Genomic DNA, 22,890 nt, shown 5'->3' with positions numbered 1-22,890 from the left:
CAATCTGGCTAATTTTAATCAGCATCATATACAGACAAGCATATACAGAAAACGGGGCTATAAAAATAGCCTCCTGATGTAACTATACTCTTATTTCATAAGAACACAACCAAGAAATATTCCCTTTAATTTAAATGTCATTTAATGTGGCCTGTTCCCCTGATCAAGAAACTGCTTCAAGAGCAAGGAGGGACATTTTCAAAGTCGCTAACTGGGCTCCAAGCCTCACAGGAAACAGTGCAAAAGAACAGATTAATTCTTTTTTTATTTTATTTTAAATTGACTGATTGAACAAATTCTTGTTTCTTAAGGTGCAGACTGCTGAGCATTACAGGGTCCAGTGGTCTCTCATGTGGCCCATGGGCAGTCTCCACTGGCATAACTTAGCACTACTGAAGGAAAAAAAAAATCAATTACGATTTTGTCACCCGGGTTCGAATTTGCAACAGGATTATGACTTTTGCATGATTGTTTCATAAGGTTGTGCTAGTGCTGCCGAGACTATGCTTGTCAGAGCTTTTCTGTTAACTTTCACAGCATTTGCTTATCGCCACTGTGTTTGGAAAATTTACACTACACAACTATAATTATATCAAGTCATATACTCAATTAACTAAAATAGATGAAAGACTTAAGATCAGGGGCGCCTGCGTGGCTCAGTCATTAAGCGTCTGCCTTTGGTTCAGGTCATGGTCCCAGGGTCCTGGGATCAAGCCCCGCATTGGGCTCCCTGCTCGGCGGGAAGCCTGCTTCTCCCTCTCACACTCCCCCTGCTTGTGTTCCCTCTCTCGCTGTGTCTCTCTCTGTCAAATAAATAAATAAAATCTTAAAAAAAAAAAAAAGACTTAAGATTAGTTCATAGAAGCCTAGTCACTGACAAAAGTAATACAGGGGAACCTGGGTGGCCCAGTTGGTTAAGCTGCTGACTCTTGATTTCAGCTCAGGTCATGATCTCAGGGTCCTGAGATGGAGCCCTGTGTCAGGCTCTGTGCTCAGCAGGGAGTCTGCTCAAGATTCTCTCTCTCTCCTTCTCCTTCTGCCCTTCCCCCCACTCACTCTCTGTCTCTCTAAAATAAATGTTTTTAAAAAAAACTAATACAAACATAGAGGTTCCATCTTCTGAATATTTATGACCTAAGTCCCAAACATTACAAGGTTACAGGAAAATAAACATCTGATATTCACCAATAAACTAACAATGTAAATACCAGCCCTCATTTAAACATTTCTTCCCACCTAACCCATGCCAGGCACACTGTCATTGGTTTTTATCTTGGATGCCATAAACATCACTGCAAAAATACAGGACTTCACAAGGCTGACGAAAGTAATGTTGAGGAGCTGCTCAACCATGAGCAATGATAATGGTGACCAAGCCACTGAAAGAGGTCTGCTAATCAACAACCCAGAAAAATATAACATACTGACAAATACATTTCACTTCGAAAGGGAACAATCAGAATACCAAATTTTTAAAAATGAACAAAAACCAAATGCTACTGGAGAAACTAAAGACTTCAAGTATTTTTGTTAAAATGCCCTTTTTATTATCCCACTGCAAAAGTCAAACGCTATTATAAAATGTTGTCAACAATATCATGCCAACAAAGGAAAATTCAGCAGGATGCTTTACATATATGCTAAGAATTAGCACAGTTATAATCGTAACCTACAATGTTCTTAATTACATTTAAAATGTGGTCACAATTTATATTTCCTTTTTCTAGATAAAGTTCTGATCACTTCCCCATCCCACCATTTTCTTGCTCTTTTCATACCCTATTTAATGTGGATTAAATTTAATTGGCCTTTACCTGCTATCTATGATTACTAGATAAAACAGACCTCAGAATAACAAACATCAATAAAGTTAACAAGATTCCAAACTTGATAGTGAACCTACCTATGCTAGAAGTGAAACTAAAAATGCACTTATTTCACAAAGACAACCAAAAAAATAAGCCACCAAAACAAAGTCAGAATACAAAGCACAATAATAAGAATTAGGTTTTATTTAACCGGAGAGGTAACTTCCCCTATCCCCAGGGCTTTGTGAGTTAAGAAATTCTGATAAACAGTGTCATGATGCCACCAAAGTTTTCTAATCATTTTTAAAGACACTGGCCTCTTTTGCCAATAAATTGTTTCCAGATAAAGTACAAACTAATGCTAGAGGATAAAAACTGATAGTCGCTTAAAATAGAAATGAAAACAAAATAAACAATACTAGGACAACTAAATTTCTACATGTGAAAGAATTAACTTAGATCCCTATCTCACACCATACACAAAAATTAACTCAAACTTTACTTTTTTTTTAAAGGTTTTATTTAATTATTTGTCAGAGAGAGAGAGAGAGAGAGAGAGCACGCACAAGCAGGGGGAGCGGCAGGTAGAGGGGGAAGCAGACTCCCTGCTGATCAGGGAGTCCGATGTGGGACTTGATCTCAGGACCCCAGGATCACGACCTGAGCTGAAAACAGATGCTTAACTGACTGAGCCACCCAGGCGTCCCTTAATGCAAATTTTAAATAAGGGGTAAATCCTCATAACCTTGGATTTGGCAATAGATTTTTGATATGCCACCAAGAGCATAAGCAACACAAGAAAAAATGGACATTGATCTTCATCAAAATTAGAGCTTTTCTACAAAAGATATTATAAAGAAAGAAAGTGAAAAGATAACCTACACAATGGGAAAAAAAAATTTGCAGGTTGAAAATCTGATAAGGGTTTAATATCCAAAATATATAAAGAACTCCAAAATTCAACAAAATGGCAATCTAATAAAAAAAAATGGGTAAAGGACTTGAATAGACATTTCTCCAAATAAGATATACAGATGGCCAAAGAGCACATGAAAAGATGCTCAACATCATTAGTCATTAGGGAAATGCAAATTAAAACCACAATGAAGTACCACTTCACACCTACTAGAATGGCTATAATCAAAAATTACAGAATGTGGGCAACCCTCTCGGGTCCCCCCCTCCCTCTTTGGGAGCTTTGTACTATTATCACTCAATAAACTTTGCTTTGTTGCCCACCAAAAAAAAAAAAAAAAAAAAAAATACAGAATGTAACAAGTAGTGATGAGGATATGGAGAAATTGGAACCCTCCTACAATGCTGGGAGGAATGTAAAATGGTGCAGACTCCATGGAAAACATTTTGATGGCTCTTCACAAAGCTAACTACAGAATTATTATAGAAGTAGGAATTTCAGCTCCTACATATACACCCAAAAGAACGGCAATTGGGGGCTCAAAACAGATACGTGTACAGCAATGTACATTGCAGCATTATTCACAATAGCCAGAAGGTGGAAACACTCAACTGTCCATCCACAGATAAATGGATAAACAGCTTGCAGTGTATCCACACAGTGGAATATTATTCAAACATAAAAAAGAATGAGGTTCTGATACATGCTACAACATGGATGAACCCTGAAAACATTACATGAAGTGGTATAGTTACAAAATGACAAATACTGTATAATTCCACTTAGGTGAAATATTTAAAATAGTTAAAATCTAGAGACAAAGTAGAACGTGGCTGCCAGGAGCTGGGCAGTGGAAAACAAGTGAAGTTACTGCTTAACAGACACAGAGTTTCTGTTTGGAATGATGAAAACATTTTGGAAATGGATAGTGATGATGTCTGCACAACATTTTGAATATACTTAATGCCACTAAATTGTACAATAGTAAAAATGGCAAATTTTATGTCTATTTTACCTTAAAGAAAAGCTTAAAAATAAAAAGTAAACTACATACACATGATGAGACATTGCACACCTTCTAGCTAACATAGAAGTCACACTATTGTCATTAAGATTATAAAATGAGTCTCAAAACGAAAGACAAATACTACATAATGAATGAAATTTATTGGCAAAATTCCTATATGAAATGATCACTGCATATACAACATTCTGTACAATGCCACATGATACAAAATATTCAGCAGCTTGTTTACATAGCATTTGTGTAAAGATGAAGATATAATCACATTAAGATGATATTTTAAATCTAACGACCACAGTGTAACAGAGAGTTTAACATACATATCCCCTCTACACAGTCTGGCCTGATTTACCGGATTCTTTTATGTATAAACTTTTAACTGTTTCTGATTAACAGTATCTACTGAAGGTGACTTTGTACCACAGGAAAATCTACTGCTATTACCTATTATAATAAATAAAGCCATTCATCTGAAAAATTCAAAGAAAGAAATGTCTGCTGGACTTTTTGTAATAGCAAGAGCATGCAAGGTTGAAGAGTAACTGCTAACAGGTAGCATGCTAGCAGATATTTACCTTACAAGAAAACTATTAATAGCACAGACGTGGAAACACACTGTGAGAAAATGCCACTTAGTGACTTTTCTGTTTAACACTGAAAAATCCAATACTACGCGAAGAAGACTTTTTCACTTCATTCAGAAATACCTGATGAGCGGTAACAAGGACAAGAATAAGTGTCCTAAATCAATTTAAGGAACACAAGCTCTGTGAAATACTACAAGAAAAGAAAGAAAAGAAAGAAAGAAAAGGAAAGAAGGAAGGAAGGAAGGAAGGAAGGAAGGAAGGAAGGAAGGAAGGAAGGAGGAAAAGTTGTATCCAAATTCCAATTCACACACCACTTTATGCTCACAGAACAGCTACCAGTCAGCCATATGCCTAATGATCTTGATTTGCTGTGGAAGAAAACTGTAGACATAAAAACATGGTCAATTCACAACTGCAGAGTATACTTCATTTTGGAAACAATTTGAAGAAAAAAGAGCAGCATGTTGAAGACCCTGCTTTTCCACGATGAAATATATGCAATATCAAAAAGGAAAAATAATTCATCTTTTAAAAGAAAGATGAGAACAAAACATTTGTATGACACTGGCAAGGCCAATAAAGTCCATTTTGGTTATTTCAAAGGGCTTCCATTAGTGGCATATTGCAGTGATATATTAAAAACCTTTCTTAACTTGAATCTATTGCTTTAAGGATCAAATTTCATGACTCTGATGTTGGAAATAAGGTTAACCAGATTTCCTAAGATGAGCCTATGGTGTAAACAATTTGAATGTTGGCCATTTTTAGAAGAACTAAAGAGAACTTATTTTAAAAAAATATATATGTACTGACATCTTAAAAACAGAGAAAGAACATGGCTTGAAAGATTACTTCAAAACAGAGATCCTGACAGCTGACTTCTAAATAGCAACTTTAAAAAAAGATATCATTTTGTCACCATCTTTCACTATGGTGAAAATAAATAAATCAGTAACAATAGCCAACCTAGCATTCTTTGCTTAGTAAAAATACCTAAGAATAGAGACAAACAGGGAGGTAATTCAAGATAGTGACTTAAAAAAAAAATCCTGAACTCCCCTCCCCCAACAGACACAATAAATCTACAGCTACATATAAAACAACTACCTCTGAGAAGAACCTGAAAACTAGCTGGACAGCTACTCCACCACAAAGGGTAAAAAACCACACTGACACAGTTAGGAGAGACATGGACACTCTCTTGCCAAAAACCCCAGCCCCCATGCAGCAGCCCATAGAGGAGGGGTCCTCACAAATACAGAACTCCTCCCTGCGGAGGGATCTGTGCTACACATCAGGCACCCTCACCCTCGGGACCTGTACCAGACAGTCAGTCCCCAAAACATCTGGCTCTGAAAACCAATGGAGCTTACATCCAGGAGAATCACAGGGCTGTAGTGAATGGAGAGTCTGCTCTTATAGGGCTCACACTAGGGCTCATTTGCCTCAGGACCCAGTGCAAAAGCACCAGTCTGAAAAGAGCCTAGACCATACGTGAAAGGAGTTTCATTTGCTAGTCTTAAAGCATCTACCAGAAGGGCAAAGCCTACTCAGATTCCCTCCAACAATAAAAGACTCTGGAGGGTGCCCTATGTTTTCTCTACCTTGCTATTGCCAATGCTGGCAGGAGCTACTTTGGCACTCTCGATCTAACCTAGTACCTTCTACCCCCTCCACACTGCTGCCACGGCCCTGCCAGAAGCAGCAGGCCGGTGCAGTGGCCCCCTAGTGACACTCCCACAGCCAGAGGCCCCCAAGCCAGCAGGTGCATGCAACCCACACAGGGGATGCCTACTGAGTAGGAGACTCTGGTGGCCAGAGTGGACTGTGTTTCTGAGCCCCACAGGTCTAAAATAATTGGAGAGACAGTACGAGAGACAATGAAAAACTATGGCAAGGTTAAATAATAAGAATGATCACCCACACAAGACTGGAAGAGACAGCTGTTTCACCTAACACAAAGACATAAATACAAAGTCAGGCAAAATGAGGAAACAGACAAACTCGTTCCCAATGAAAGACCAGGACTAAACCCCAGAAAGAAAAAAAAAATTAATGAAATGGAGATAAATGATTTCCCCAATACAGAGTTCAAAGAAACAGTCATAAAGATTCTCACTGAACTCAGGAAAAGAATGGATGAACACAGAGAGAATTTAAAAAAAGACAGAAAATACATGACAGTAGCAAAGAGAAGTCATAGAGCTAAAGAATATAATAATTAAACTAAAAAATAAACTAGAGGGATTCAACAGAATAGGTAAAGCAGAAGAAAGAATCAATAATCTGGCAGAAATGGCAGCGGAACTCACCCTAAAAGAGCAGAGGAGAAAAAATAATTTTGAAAGTGAAGATAACTTAGGGTCTTTGGGACACCATCAAGCAGAAGAGCATTTGCTTATAGGAGTCCCAGCAGGAGAAGACAGAAGGAAAGAGGAAGAAAATTTATTTGAAGAAAGGATGGCTGAAAATTTCCCTAACCTGAGCAAGAAAACAGACTTTCAGATCCAGGAAGCCCAGAGAAATACAAACAAGATAAACCAAAAACAAAATTCACACCAAAACACATTATAATTAAAATGCAAAAGTTGAAGAGAGAATCTTGAAAGCAACAAGAGAAAAACAACTTGTTACGTACAAGGAAATTCCCATAAGACTATTTCTTAGCAGAAGCTTTGGATGTATTATACCATCCACTCTGGCTTGCAAAGAGCTGAAAGGAAAAACTTCCAAGGTTAATTTGTCTAGTAAGGTTATCATTCAGAATTGAAAGAGAGATGAGGTTCCCAAACAAGCAAAAGCTAAAAGGATTCAGAACCACTAAACTGTCCCTACAAGAAATGCTAAAGGAATTTCTTCAGGCTGAAAAGAAAGGGAACTAACTAGCAATAAGAAAACATTAAAGTAGAAATCTCACTGGTAAAAGTAAATAAAGGAAGTAGATTAATCACGTATAAAGCTAGCATGAAGGTTAAAAGAAAAAAGTACTAAATATAACTATAACCACCATAACTAGAGATACACAAAATTTAAAAAATGTAAAAATGACATCAAAAACATTAAACATGGGGAAGGGTGGAAAGTAAAAATGCAGAGTTTTAGAATTTAGCATTCAAATTTAATTTGCTACCAACTTAAAAGAGACTGTAATATATATGCTTTTATATATGTGAGCTTCATGGTAACTAAGAACAAAACCTACAGTAGGTATGCAAAAAATAATGAAAAAGGAATCTAAGCATAGCTGTACAGTCATCACACCACAAGAGAAAAAAGAAAGAGAACAAGAAAGGAATAAAGAGAAACTACAAAATAGCCACAAACAATCAACAAACTGGGTATAAGGACATACCTATTGATAATTACTTTAAATGTAAATGGACTAAATTCTCCAATCAAAAGACACAGAGTGGCTGAATGGGTAAAAATCAAAACCCATCTATAGGCTGCCTACAAGACACCCACTTTAGAGGTAAGGACTGATGTGTACAAACTAAAAGTGAAGGGATGGAAAAAGATGTTTCATACAAATGGAAACCAGAAGAAAGCTTGGTAGCTATATTTAGATCAGACAAAACAGACTTTAAAACAAAGTCAGTAATAAAAGACAAAGATGGGAATTACCTAATAATAAAGGAGGTCAATCCAACAAGAAGATACAACATTTGCAAATGTTTATTTATAACACAGAAGCACCTAAATATATGAAGCAAATGTTGTGGAGAAACTGACAGCAATACATAATAGTACGGGACTTTAATACTTCGCTGTATCAATGAATACATCATCCAGACAAAAAAATCCATTTTAAAAAATCAGCTTTAAATGGCATATTAGACCAGATGGACTTAACAGATATATACAGAACATTCTATCCAAAGGCATAGGAATATACATTCTCAAGTGCACATGGAACAATCTCCAGGACAGACCATATAGGAGGCCACAAAACAAATCGCAATAAATTTAAGGTTGAAATTTATCAAGCATCTCTTCTGACCAAAATGGAATGAAGTTAAAAAGGAGTTAAGTTAAAAATCAATTACGAGAAGAAAACAGGAAAAATCACAGTCCGTGCAGATTAGACAACATCTGAATAACCAATAGGTCAACAAAGAAATAAAAAAATTTTTTTCCAAAAAATACCTTAATACAAAGTAAAATGAAATACAAGATACCAACATCTATGGATACAGCATAAAAGCATTTGTGAGAAGGACCTTTATAGCAATACAGGCCTACCTCAAGAAACGATAAACAATCTAACTTCACACCCAAAACAACCAGAAAAAAAAGAGCCAGCAGAAGGAAGGAAATAATAAATACCAGAGCAAAAATAAATGAAAGAGACTAAAAAGACAAGAGAAAAGATAAATGAAACTAAGAGCTGGATCCCTGAGAAGATAAAATTGACAAAGACCAGAATGATTAAGAAAAAAAGGAGGGCTAAAATAAAATCGGTAAAGAAAGAGGAGAAATTACAAGTGATACCAAAGAAATACAAAGGCTTTTTAAGAGACTACTATAAACAATTATACACTACAAACGAGACAACCTAGAAGAAATGGGTAAGTCCTAGAAACATACAATCTTCCAAGTTTGATCATGAAGAAATAGAAAATCTTAAGAGACCAATTACTAGGATGGACATTGAATCCATAATCAAAAAAAAATCTAAACAAAAGAACAGATGGCTTTCACTGGCAAGTTCTACCAAACAATCAAAGATTTGATACCTTATCATTCTCAAACTCTTCCAAAAAATTGAAGAAGAGGGAATGTTCCCAAACTCATTTTACGAGGCCAGTCTTACCCTCCTACCAAAACCAGAAAAGAGTAAAAAAAAAATTACAGGCCAACATCCTTGATGAACACAGATGCAAAAATCATCAACAACCATTAGCAGACCAAATTCAACAATAGATCAAAAGGTCATAAGCTATGATAAAGTGAGATTTACCCCAGGGATGCAAAGCTGGTTCAACATCCACAAATCAATCAACCATATTAACAAAATGAAGGGTAAAAATCATATAACCATCTCAATAAGTGAGGAAGAGCATTTGACAAAATTCAACATCATTTATGATAAAAAAAAAAAACTCAACAAAGTGTGTATAGACAAAATGTACCCCAACATTTAAGGCCATATATGACAAGCCCACGGCTAGCATCATCCTCAACAGGAAAAAGCTGCCTACTTTAAGATCAGGAACAAGGCCCATTCTCACCACTTTTATTCAACACAGTATTGGAAGTCTTGGCCACAGCAATTAGGAAAAAAAGAAACTGGAATCCAAATTGTAAAGGAAGAAGTAAACCATCACTATTTCTGGATTACACAATTTTATACATAGAAAACCCTAAAGATTCCATGAAAAAGGTTGTTAGAATAAATGAATTCAGTAACGTTGCAGGTACAAATCTGATATACAAAATTGTTGCATTTGTGTATACCAACAATAAACTATCTGGAAAAGAAACTAAGAAAACAAATCCCCTTTAAAATTGCATTAAAAAAATACCCAAGAATAAATTTAACCAAGGAGATGAAGGATCTATACTCTGAAAACTGTAGGACACTGAGGAGAGATAAGAACCCAAATAAATGGAAAGATACTCCATGCTCATGGATTGAAGAATATTGCAAAAATGTCCACATTAACCAAAGCAATCTATAGACTCAATGCAATCCCTATCAAAATTCCAAAGGCATTTTTACAGGAATAAAACGGCGCTAAAATTTGTATGGAACCACAAAAGATCCTGAATAACCAAATCTTGAGAAGGAAAAACAAGTTGGAGACATCACACTCCCTGATTTCAAGCTATAGTATCTAAAAACCAAAATAATCAAAACGTATGATATTGGCATAAAAACAGACACATAGATCAGTGGGACAGAACAGAGCGCCCAGAAATAAACCCAATTATATGTGGCCAATTACTTTACAACAAAAGAGGCAAGAATATACAATGGGGAAAGAACAGTGTCTTCAATAAATGGTGCTGGGAAAACTAGACAGCAACATACAAATAATGAAACTGGACCACTATCTTACACCATACACAGAAATTAACTCAAAATGGATTAAAGACTTGAATGAAAGACCCAAAATCATAAAACTGCTAGAAGAAAACCTAGGTGGGTAAACTCTTTGACATTGCTCTTGGAGATTTTTTTCTTTTTTCTTTTTCTTTTTTTTTTTTTTTTTTGGATCTGATTCCAAAGTCTGTGGCAACAAAAAGCAAAAATAAATAAATGGGACTATATAAAACTAAAAAGTTTCTGCACAGCAAAGAAAACCATCAACAAAGTAAAAAAGGCAATTTACTGAATGGGAGAAAAACTTGCAAATCATATCCAAGGGGTAAACAGCCAAACTATATAAAAAATTCATACAGCTCAATATCAACAAGAAACAAACAATTCCATTTAACAAATGGGCAGAGTATCTGAATAGACATTTTCCCAAAGACGACATACAGATCACCAACAGGCACATGAAAAGATGCTCATCAGGGAAATGCAAATCAAAATCACAATGAAATATCACCTCACACCTGTGAGAATGGCTAGTATCAAAAAGACAAGAAATAACAAGTGTTGATGAGGCTGTAGGTAAAGGGGAGCCTTGTGCACTACTGGTGAGGTTGTAAATTGGTGCAGCCACTATAGAAAACAGTCTGGAAAACAGTCAAAAAATTAAAAATAGAACTCCCCTATGATCCATCAATTCCACTTTTGGGTATTTATCTGAAGAAAAACTAATGCAAAAAGATACATGAACCCCTATGTTCACTGCAGCATTATTTACAATAGCCAAGGTATGGAAATAACCTAAGTGTCCTTTGAAGGATGAATGGAAAAAGTTTTACACACACACTCACAGGAATACTACTCAGCCATAAAAAAATAAAATAAAATCTAGCCATTTGCAACTTGTATGAACCTTGGGGGTATTATGCTAAGTGAAAAAAGTCAGACAGAGAAAGACAAATATTGTATGATTTCACTTATGTCTGAAATCTAAAAAAACAAACAAAAAAACAGAAGTCATAGATACAGAGAATATGTCAGTGGCTGCCAGAAGGGAAGGAGATGGGGAGGGTGAATGAAATGGGTGAAGGGGATCAAGAGGTAGAAACTTCCAGTTACACAATGAAGTCATGTACAGGATGGTGACTATTGTCAACAATAATGTATTGCAAATTTGAAAGTTGCTTGAAGAAAGTAAATCTTTTAAAAGTTCTCATCACAAGAAAAAAAAATGGTGTGACTTTGTATGGAGAGAGATGTTAACTAAACTTATCGTGGTGATCATTCTGCCACATACACAAAAGTCAAATCATCATGTCGTACACCTGAATCTAGTATGCCATATATCAATTATACTTTAATAAAATGAAAAAAATGAACGGAAATAAAAACATGTTCTGATACATTGAAAGACACAGTTTGATAACCATAAACCCTCAATTTAGGAGATTCTAAAGCTTTTTTTTTTTTTAACTTTAAACAGATGAAAACTCATCCTGGGTAAGAATGCTGGGTTGTAAAATGGAGAACAGAACAAACAAAATGGTCATATGTGAGGAACTCTAAATGAATACTGATGATATAAAGCAAAATAAGGATGTCTTCAAGGTTGTGGTGGGTTTTTTGTTTTGTTTTGTTTTGTTTTGAGAGAGAATTAAAACACAAGACACAATAGCACTTAATTTGGGAGGGAAGTATACAGGGTAAAAGTGTTCTAAGAGCCCTGGATTTGTCAGGATGACAATAAAGACACAGATTAAGACAGGATTTTATAATAAAGGATTCATTTCATAATTTCTAAGGTAGCCACTAAAAGAACAGAAAGAGAATGTATTAACTTCAAAACTGTACACGGGGAAAACCAAAATGAGAAAGGAGAACCCTAATCAATCCAAAAGACGACATAATAGAAAAAGAAACTTAGAAGAATCAAGACAAGAAAACACAAAATATGATAGATTTTAAATTTTAAAAGTCAGACATCATAATTAACTGTACTGAAGATACTCCAGTTAAAAGCAAAGGCTGTCCAACTTGTTACCTCAGAAAGATCCAACTGTAAGCAATTCACAAAAGCTATTAACTAATACAGCAGGAATACAGAAAAGTTGACAATAAAAGGATAGGAAAAGATGTATCATGCAAACGTTAACAAAAAAAATAGTTACTTTAAAATAAAATGTATTAAGGTGCGCCTGGGTGGCTCAGTCATTAAGTGTCTGCCTTTGGCTCAGGTCATGATCCCAGGGTCCTGGGATTGAGCCCCGCATCAGGCTCCCTGCTCAGTGGGAAGCCTGTTTCTCCCTCTCCCACTCCCCCTGCTTGTGTTCCCTCTCTCACTGTGTCTCTCTCTGTCAAATAATAAAATCTTGAAAAAAAAAGTATTAAAAAGTATAAAATGTATTAATTCACCAGCAAAATAGCAAATTTATATTTAATCACAAATTTAAATATATCCAACAAAAACTGGACAGAATTGCAAGAAAAAGCCAGTCATAAAGGGAAAGTATTTACAATACTTCTCTTGGTAACTGAGAGAATAAACAAACAAAAATCAGTAAAAACACAGAATAGTTGAATAACTTAACAAACTTGACCTTACAGACATATATAGAAAACTATACTCAACGATGGCAGAATATACCTTCTTTTTAGACACAGGTAGATACTTACAGAAATTGACTATGTAGCTGGCCGTAAAGTCTAAACAAATTTCAACAGACTGAAATAATGCTAATTAAGTTTTCTGACCTCAAAGCAATTAAGGTAGAAATCAGGACCAAAAGATAAAATAAAAAATTCTTTTTTGTAAATTCAAGAAAATTCTAAATAAGCAATTAAAAAAAAATGATCCTAAGGTAATAAAACCAGTACCTAGGGAGAAACAGTCTTAAATGTTAACATTAGGAAAAGAAGAAGGTTGGGCACCTGGGTGGCTCAGTTGGTTAAGGAAAACAAGAAGGTTGAAAATTTATGAACAAATGTCCATAACTAGAAAAAGAATTTTTTAAAAATCAATGAAATAAAAACTAATATACAATGAAGAAAATAAGGCCAAAAGTTTTATATCTAAAAAGAGTAATGAAACTGCCAAAACTCTGGCAATATTAAGGAAAAAGAAGAAAGGACAATAAATAGCAGTATCAGAACCAAAAAGAAAATTAACATAGAAACTGCACACATGAAAATATTATACGCAACTTCTGCAGAAATTTGAAAACTTAGGTGAAATGGACCAAGTCTTAGAAAAATATAAATCATTGGGCGCCTGGGTGGCTCAGTTGGTTAAGCGACTGCCTTCGGCTCAGGTCATGATCTTGGAGTCCCGGGATCGAGTCCCACATCGGGCTCCCCGCTCCGCGGGGAGTCTGCTTCTCCCTCTGACCCTCTTCCCTCTCGTGCTCTCTATCTCTCATTCTCTCTCTCTCAAATAAATAAATAAAATCTTTAAAAAAAAAAAAGAAAAATATAAATCATTAAAACTAACTCAAGAAGAAATAGAAAGCCTGAACATTCTTGCAATCTTTAAAATAGTTACCAGTATTCTCATCAAAAAGAAGATATCCAGGCCCAGGTAACCTAGACAGGTAAGTTCCACTAAAGGAAAAACTAATTTCAGTCTTTCACAAACTTGTCCACAGAAGTATAAAGACTTCTCCCAACTCACTCCATGAGGCTAACATGATACTGTGAAAATCTGATGAGAGAGAATGAGAAAGCAAAATTATAGGTGGAAGTCACTTGTAAAAGAGATATTAAAGTTATAAATAAAATATGAGCCAACTAAATCCAGCAGATTATATGGAGAAGATAATAAATTATGAACAAATTGGGTTTATCACAAAAATACAAGTTGGTTTAATAGTCAAAAATCAATTAAAAAGTCAAAAGTCGGGGCGCCTGGGTGGTTCAGTTGGTTAAGCGACTGCCTTCAGCTCAGGTCATGATCCTGGAGTCCCAGGATTGAGTCCCACATCGGGCTCCCTGCTCAGCAGGGAGTCTGCTTCTCCCTCAGACCCTCTTCCCTCTCGTGCTCTCTATCTCTCATTCTCTCTCTCTCAAATAAATAAATAAAATAAAATAAATTTTAAAAAAAGTCAAAAGTCAATGAAATTTGCTATGTTGAGATTCACAGGAAACAAAACATGATTGTTATAGTAGATAAATACAAAGCACCTGACAAAGTTCAGGGGCTATTCATTTAAAAAGTCATTTTGCAAACTAAGAATAAAAAGAAACTTCCGTAATCTAGTAAAGGGCACAGATGAAAAAATCTAGAGCAAATATGACAAAGAAGAAATGCTGAAATAATTCTTTTTGAGATCCAGAGCTAAAAACGAAGATGTTCACAATCACCACTGAGATTCAACAAAGCACTGAAGGTTCATAGCACCGCAGAGGGAAGCAGAGGCATTACTAGGTCATGGTGGGACAAACGGATACCCACATGGGAAAAATTAATACGGAGCCTGACCTCACACCTTACCAACAAAAATCTATTCTAAGGTATCAAGATCAAAATGGAAATGGAAAAGGGAGTAAGTTAAGGAAATATTTCATGAATACAATTCAGAAATCACTAACCTAAAGAAAAATGGCACTCAACTAGTAACTTCTGCATACAGGATAGGGGAGGACAGCACTTAGGAGAAGGGGGTTGTAACACCAACTGGAACTACTCCAATTCATATGGTGTAATCGCATTTCTGAAGTTCAACAACAAGCAAAATTAAACTATATCGCCTAGGGAGCTTACATAAATCATAATCTAGGTTTTATGTATAGTATAAAATAGGAATCTTTTTTTTTTTTTTTTAATGTCCACCTCTAAGGATGTTGAAGAGATTGTGAATGGGAAGAAATACACAGGTTGCTTTCAGGATGCTTGATTTCTTGAACCAGATGGTGATCCCATGGCTACTGGCATTATAACCAGTTTTAAAATGGTCTTATAAAAGTTTTATGTGTATTTCTGTGTACATATTTCATATTATGATGTTTGGGGAAAAAAAATCACACTTAATGAACTTATAAAACTAGAACATAGGTACTATGCTCGAAAGGAATGAGTCCATAAGATTGCATGGTACTCTCAGAGAAATAAAAACAAGGTCAACTCTCAAGTTGATCGAAGTGGTTTCCCATGAGGTACAGGTTAACAATTCTGATACTGCTTCACACGTACAGTGGAATTGATTACGTAAATGGATGGTGGATGGTGGCAGCCAGGCTTCTCACAGTTGGGAATCGGAATTTACAAAGAAATGAGGAAAGGAGGCTAAAATGATCCATTTGTTAATGAATTAGAGTTGGCGACATCAGTAAGAATTCATGTTTAGCCAAGTACAGTTACAGCTGATCGCACACAAAAATGTTTATAATGTGTGTATCTACATGGATTAGTGTACACACATGTATTTCTTTGTTCTGTCAGATGACAAGACCTAAAAGAAGCAACACTGTAGTAGCAATGTGCAAATCATCACCCAGATCCTGGGTTCTAATCCCATTCCCCAGTAAAAGCCCCTAGGGCTCCCTGGAGAAATGGCTGAGTCCAGGACTGGAGCACTGTAAAATGAGCCTGGGGCACCCTGTAATGACAAAAGGAAGGAATTGTTAAAACTAAACAAGCAAGCCCACATTGACGGGAGCCGACTGAAATGGCTCCTGACAGCCAAAACTGTTAATATTTGAACAACAAAATAAATTCTGGATTGGATTATAACCCAAAATATCAATATCCGTTGAGTCCGCATTGATATGAATAAATCACTGAACAAATAAATGGGAGAAAAGAGACAAAATATTCCAGGTATATTACATAGATACTTTAGCTTCTTTTATTTTTTTAAAGATTTTTATTTATTTATTTGACAGAGAGAGAGCACAAGCAGGGGGAGCATCAGACAGAGGGAGAAGCAGGATCCCCACTGAGCAGGGAGCCCGACGTGGGGCTCCATCCCATGACCCTGAGCCGAAGGCAGACGCCTAACCGACTGAGCCACCCAAGGGCCCCAATACTTTAGCTTCTAAAGCAGGGGGGAGCATCACACACTCCACCAGTGTGTGGCTGCACATTAGAGACCTCCTTCCCAACAGTACAGGATGGAAAGAATGGGAAAAGAGAATAACTTCACAGTGGAGAAACCCGACAAATACTACTTCACCCTGTCAGCCAACATCGACAGTCATAGGTCAAGTTGATAGGATGCACCCTTGATATGTTAACAATGGCACTTTACATCAGACAAATTCCAAGAGAGCAGAATTCCACAACACACCTGACTAGTGCTCCTAAAACGGTCAAGGTCACCACCAAAGACAAAGAAAGTCAGAGAAACCTTCACAGTCAACAGAAGCCCAATGAGACAATGACAACTAAATATAAGAGGAGATCCTGAAGCAAAAAAAAAAAAAAAAGATACTGGGAGAAAACTAAGAAAATCCGAATAAATTATATAGTTAACAATAGTGTATCGATACTGATTCACTAACTGAAATGAATGTACCAAACTAAGGTTAAGATGTTAATAATCAGGGAAACAAGGTATCAGGTGTACTGGAACTTTGTACTATCTTCATAATCTTTCTGTAAATCTGAAATTGCTCTGAAACATAAGGTCCATTAAAATTATTTTTTTAAAAATCCAAGAAAGAAAACCCAGGACATATATGTAATACTGGTGTACAACAGAGGCGGTATTACAAATTTATGTCAAAAGGACACACTACTGAATAAGTGGTTTGTGGACTACTGGCTGTTCACGTGGGAAGTAAAATTTGATTACTGTTTCACACCACATGTAAATCACAGTTGGACTAAAATTCCAAATGTGTAAAAACAAACTATTTTCATTATCGGAAGAAAATCTTAGAGAACATCTTCATGACCTTGCAGTAGGTAGGAAAGCATAAGAAAAAATTAAAAAAAAAAAAACATTAACCATACAGAAAAGATTGATTTGTCCACAGAAAAGTTATCAACCTCAATAAAAGAAATGATACTATTTAAGAAAAAAAGGACAAAGGGTTGACCAAAAAAAAATGGTGTTCAACCTAAAATGCCCCATAAATTATAAAATACAAATAAAGAAATTCTATAAAAACATAAGAAAATGATAATCAATAGAAAAATGGGAAAGGATATGAACTGACACATCAGAGGAACAAAGAGCCATTACACAGATGGAAATATGCTCCTTATCAGTAGTAATGCACATTTAACACTGAAAATACCATGTTTTACCTATCAGATGGGTAAAAATTACAGACTTATTATAATTTGAAGCTCGGTAAGAACATGGGGGAAAGAATCCTTAATGAACTGTCCATGGATCGTTAAGTGTTTTAACTGCTCTGGAGGACAACTTGACAACATCCATTCAATATTTACATCTTTTCTTCCAAAATATTACAAAAGGAGCAAAATCAAGTCTTTCATCAACAGAAGTATGGTTCACTAAATTGTGATACTATGGAAAAGTATGCCTTAGTTTAAAAGAATGAGGGAAATAACAGATGTATGTATAGATACAAAGTTTATATATACAGAGACACACACACACACAGACACACACACCATGGAAATACAGTTCTGAGACATTACTTGGTATAGGAAAGAACGTTATAGAACAGTCCAGAGAATGACAGAATCTGACTAAAAAGTAAAGACCTAAAACAATATATTTATATACATCCATATACATTAACTGTTGAATGTACAGAACATTCTTGAAGGATACTTATCAAACGGAGAAAGAAAATGAGATTGGGGACAGGGAAAGGGCAAGTAAAGAATTTCTTTTTTTATCTATGCGTCTTTGACGAGGAGAGTGTATTTATGGATTGCTTGTGTAATTAAGCTTTTTTTTCCTTAGTGAAATAAGCAGAAAGGGGAGGGGGAGAAATGGTATAAGTTTTACATTGAGAGTATTTTCCCACGTGAGTACCATGGGCATCAGAACAGCTGTGAGCCACTCTCTCCTGCAGCATGAGCACCTGCCCTTCGGTTACAATCTCCAGCTCTGTACCTGGGAGAAACACTGCTAAGCAATACCACGTAGGGTAAAAAAGACCCCTGACCAGTACATCTGGTCTACAAGGAACTACAAGGGAACCGTAAGCGTCTCATGCATGCACCATGCTTTGGAGGTTCTCTGAATTCAGGGACTCTTGGAACAGGCACGTCTTCTCTGCTTGACTCAAACCTTGTCGGGACATACGGGTCAAAAAATATCACAAAGCCAGGTGTGAGTCACACGGGCACTTGAGATTTGCACCAAGTGAGCCAGGTACGTGTGGAAAAGTCATTTTCAAATTCTGAGCAGCCTCTGCTATTTTCATGAGCGACCCTTCGACTGCCCCATGAACTATAAATACTCCATTTTAATCATTCTTCGAGATAGCTGTAAGCAACAATATTTTGCGTTCAATTAAACTGAGGCATTTTTGGCGAATAGCAAGGCATAAAACTTATTCATTACACAACTGTAGTAAATTTATGGCTCAAATAAATTTTATCTATAATTTCCCAAACCACTATGGAAAGTTAAATCATTCATTTTACATAGTAGAACACAATGTGGGACTATATAAAAACTAAAATGAAGAAAAAAAAATTTCCAAAGGACCTGGCTTCCAAGTGAATGTCTTTGAGAAAAAAAGATTTTTTTATGTATTTGAAAATCAAAATCACTTCCTAAAAAAAACTAATCCTCGGTGTAAATTACAGTGGAAAAAAATCACTACTGATGAATAAAGACAAGACAAAACTTGCCAAAAGCTAAGTATGGATATGCTTGAGAGAGCAAAGAGTGGTATTTCCAAATCTGTGGTTCAGCTTTGTTGAAATTATGGTACCAGTACCTGCCCCACTGAAGACCACTATATCTCAGCTGCTTACAGAAAGGCACCGGTTGAAACCAAATTCAGGACGGTCAGTGCAACACAGAGAACATTATTTTTAGTCACACACTACGCCACTTCTTTTGAGGGGGTCTTAAAAATGCAATGTGTAGCTCCTCAACCCCGCTCACATTCTGTTTTAATAGTTCCGTGAAGGGTCCATGAATTTTTAAAAAGTGCTGATTCTCAGACCTATAAATACAGAGAACAAACTGATAGTTGCCAGAGGGAAGGCAGCCGGGGGGATGGGCAAAATGGGTGAAGGGACGTGGGAGATGCAGGCTTCTAGTTATGGGATGAGTAAGTCATGGGAGTTAAAGGCACAGCATAGGACATATAGTCAATGATACTATAACAGTGTTGTATGGTGACAGATGGTAGCTACACTTGCTGGGAGCACAGCATAAACCTACAGAGAAGCTGAGTCACTATGCTGTACACCTGAAACTAATGTAACATTGTGTATCGACCATACTAAAAAACAAACAAACAAAAAAACATTTTAATTAAAATTTCTTTTAAATGAAAAACAAAAAGTGCTGATTCTGGGGAACCCCAGAATAAGACTTCAAAGGGCCACTGACCTCCCTCACCCACCTCCTGAAACAGGTCAGGAGCACAGGATTTTATACATACATACATACATGAGTTTCTTCCCTTTCTTGGAACCCTTTATTTGAAGGACCACTGAATCTTACCACCGATAATAAAGGTAAAATATGCTTGCTTGTTTCACCGGAATCCCTTAATGACATATATCAACCTCAGAATCGTTTTTTAACCTCTGGGGACAGGAAGAAAGAAAACGCCAGAATGGAATAGATACTTCGTTTCATTTCTTAAAAAAGTGAGAGGTCTGGCATGGCAGAAAGTTCATACATGTTATCAAATCTGAGTGAAGGGTGCCTGGGTGGCTCAGTTGGTTAAGCGACTGCCTTCGGCTCAGGTCATGATCCTGGAGTCCCGGGATCGAGTCCCGCATCGGGCTCCCTGCTTGGCAGGGAGTCTGCTTCTCCCTCTGACCCTCTTCCCTTTCATGCTCTCTATCTCTCATTCTCTCTCTCTCTCAAATAAATAAATAAAATCTTTAAAAAAAAAAAATCTGAGTGAAGAATAAAAGGAAAATCACGCTATTTGCTATGCTTTTTTGTATGTTTTAAGATACTCATTTTTTTGAAAGCAATTTAAACACATGGCATTACTCCAAAAGGCAAGCCCATACGAGAGCATCAGCACGAGCCACCACTCCCTAGAGAAAACAGTGGTTCGTCAAGGTCCTTTGACAACTTTTATATTGCGAGGATGCATCAGAGTTGACATTTTGTGCCCCTCAACGCGGGTTCCAGAAAAACAAGAGTGATCTGTTTGCGCTTACTTAAAGCAACGCTGTTTTCCACGGTGAACAAAAAAATTTCAGTAACAATGGAAGGAAACCTGGCCCTAGTGGGTTCACGTACCTGTGTCGCTCCCAGATCCTGTTGACAAAGCTGGCATGATGCAAGCCGCTGAAGGCTGGGACAGCCACACCACTCACCACTTAGAAAGCCACAGAGAACTGCAGTCAGTAGCCTGCAGCCACGCTGTCGACCAAGATTTATATATCGAGCAGGCCGTTTCTAAAAAGAGAAGAAAAACACTTTAAAAATAATAATAGGGAAGACTACTAAATTGCAACATTCTGCGACTAATTCAGAGTTCTTATTCCAACACGCTTACCAGAGATCACGATTCTTCCAAATTTTGTCTACATGCTACGTGCACATATGAAGTGTGAGAGTTTTTTATTTGGATGTGAAATTTCTAATTAAAACCACGAAAGCTCCTCATGCAGGTATCAAGGCTTCCTGAAAGATTTTTGCAGTTGGTTTGAGGGCTGCTGAATGCAGACTGAGAACGTAAAGGTTTTTAATGCCAGTGCTATTCTCAAATCCTTTGCCTCTGTTACCGAGATCCCACGCTCTATTTCTAATGCAGAACAGCGACTCTGTAGATGGCAATCTGTAGATGGCCAACAACTTATAAATACTTGTAATTTTTTTAAATAGCTCATCCTAATATGCCAACTGCAAAGTTCTCTAACTGAAACTGCAAATCACCTGGAGAAACTACTAGAATTGAAGATGTTAGAGATTCCCAGAAGTGTTAACAATCAAAACGAGACCTCCCAATCCAAGCTAATACACAAAAGTCAATTCTTTTGGTAAAATACTAAGCTTGGACGCACTTTGCAAAAATACCAGTTTTTTTCAAAAGTTGTTTTAACTACGGTTTATTTGGACAGAAGCAGTAAGGCACTGTTGTCTCGTAGCCGAAGAGCAAGGACTCCAGAGTTTGGCCTAATCTCTCAACCTGCTAAATCTGTGATCTTGGACAATTTATTTAATCTCACTGCGCCTTCACTACCTTCTATACATATGGAGATTAACAGCAATTTAGAACCATTTGATAATTAAATACGCTAAGGCTCACAACACAGCATCTGGCAGGTGACCAGCAAACAAGAAATGCTGGCTATTATGACTGGAGCTGTTTAATTCAGGCAATGAGATTATAAAATGAAAACATAAAGGAAAGTAGCGAGATTAAAATTTACACTGGCCTGACACCTAGGAGAAGGCCGTGTGGTTTAAATTTGGACCACTGCTGCCTAATAACAGAAAATACACTACATTTACATTTTTTAGAAATCAGAAGCCCCACACAATGTGTTTAAGTCCATTTTTAATGCATTTTCCCCCAGTTCTCTATAAAGCAAATTCAGTAATTTAAAAGCATATTTTAACATATATTAACAAGAAAAACATCCTATAAACACTCAAAAAACTGGCTCACTTCAACCCATGAAGCCTTTAAATTGCTGATTCATATTACAGGATAAGGAATAATGAGCTTGCCAAATTTCACTTGAAAAAGTCTAAGCTGCAAAATTCTATTAAAACCTTCTAAATTAGCTTTTTAACTCTCAAAGCGAATGTTAGTATGAAAAAATTCACCAAAGAGACTATCTTGAAGCAGACTATCTGAAGCAATGACCTGCATTTTGTTTCATATTGCAAAGGCTAAGTTAAAATATGCACAGAAGATTGTTAATTGAAAATATGAAGACAGTTATTTTAAATACCAAATAAAATATAAATCACGAAGCTAAAAAGTAAGTGAAAAAGACAAGTTTCATTAATTCCCATCTCTGAGGCTGTTTTCCCCGATAATTTTAAGAGGCAATTCTGCTTTGCTTTCATAAATTATTCTAACAATCAGGATTAAAATTCAACTACATAAAAGTGTTCCTTAATTCAAACACAAAAGTAGTAAGAAACAGACCATACGTGATTTAAAGAAGGCACTCAATAAGACTTTTGTTTTGATGAGAAAAAAAGGAGGAAACGGTTGAAATTTGCAAAGCGTATTCACACTCATTTCTACCATTAGGGCAATATGTATATGCGTGTGGGTAGATAGTTACTATATGTGTGTGTTATGTGGATAATTTAAGCTCCTTACGCCATAAATCATAATTTAAATAGTATAGACTGCTTAACTACAGAAATATACAATAGTCTATATACCATATATGCTACCCCCCTCTTCACACCTTAAAGAACTTACAATCC

General features: G+C 36.4%; 1 protein-coding gene across 5 annotated transcripts in view; it reads right to left on the bottom strand.

Moving 5' to 3' along the window:
* Positions 1-22,890, bottom strand: part of MPP7 (membrane palmitoylated protein 7) — a 289,462-nt gene that overhangs the window by 197,492 nt on the left and 69,080 nt on the right. For all 5 annotated transcript variants that reach the window (XM_027593230.2, XM_027593227.2, XM_027593229.2 and 2 more), the window contains exon 2: positions 20,737-20,895. In XM_027593230.2, coding sequence (XP_027449031.2) covers positions 20,737-20,773 — 37 coding nt within the window. In that variant the 5' untranslated portion in view covers positions 20,774-20,895. The remainder of the gene's footprint in view (positions 1-20,736; positions 20,896-22,890) is intronic.

This window comes from Zalophus californianus, chromosome 9 (assembly GCF_009762305.2).
Source record: "Zalophus californianus isolate mZalCal1 chromosome 9, mZalCal1.pri.v2, whole genome shotgun sequence".
Lineage (NCBI taxonomy): Eukaryota > Metazoa > Chordata > Mammalia > Carnivora > Otariidae > Zalophus > Zalophus californianus.
The sequence above is the reverse complement of the archived record's forward strand: the minus strand, read 5'-3'. Positions and strand labels throughout refer to the sequence as shown.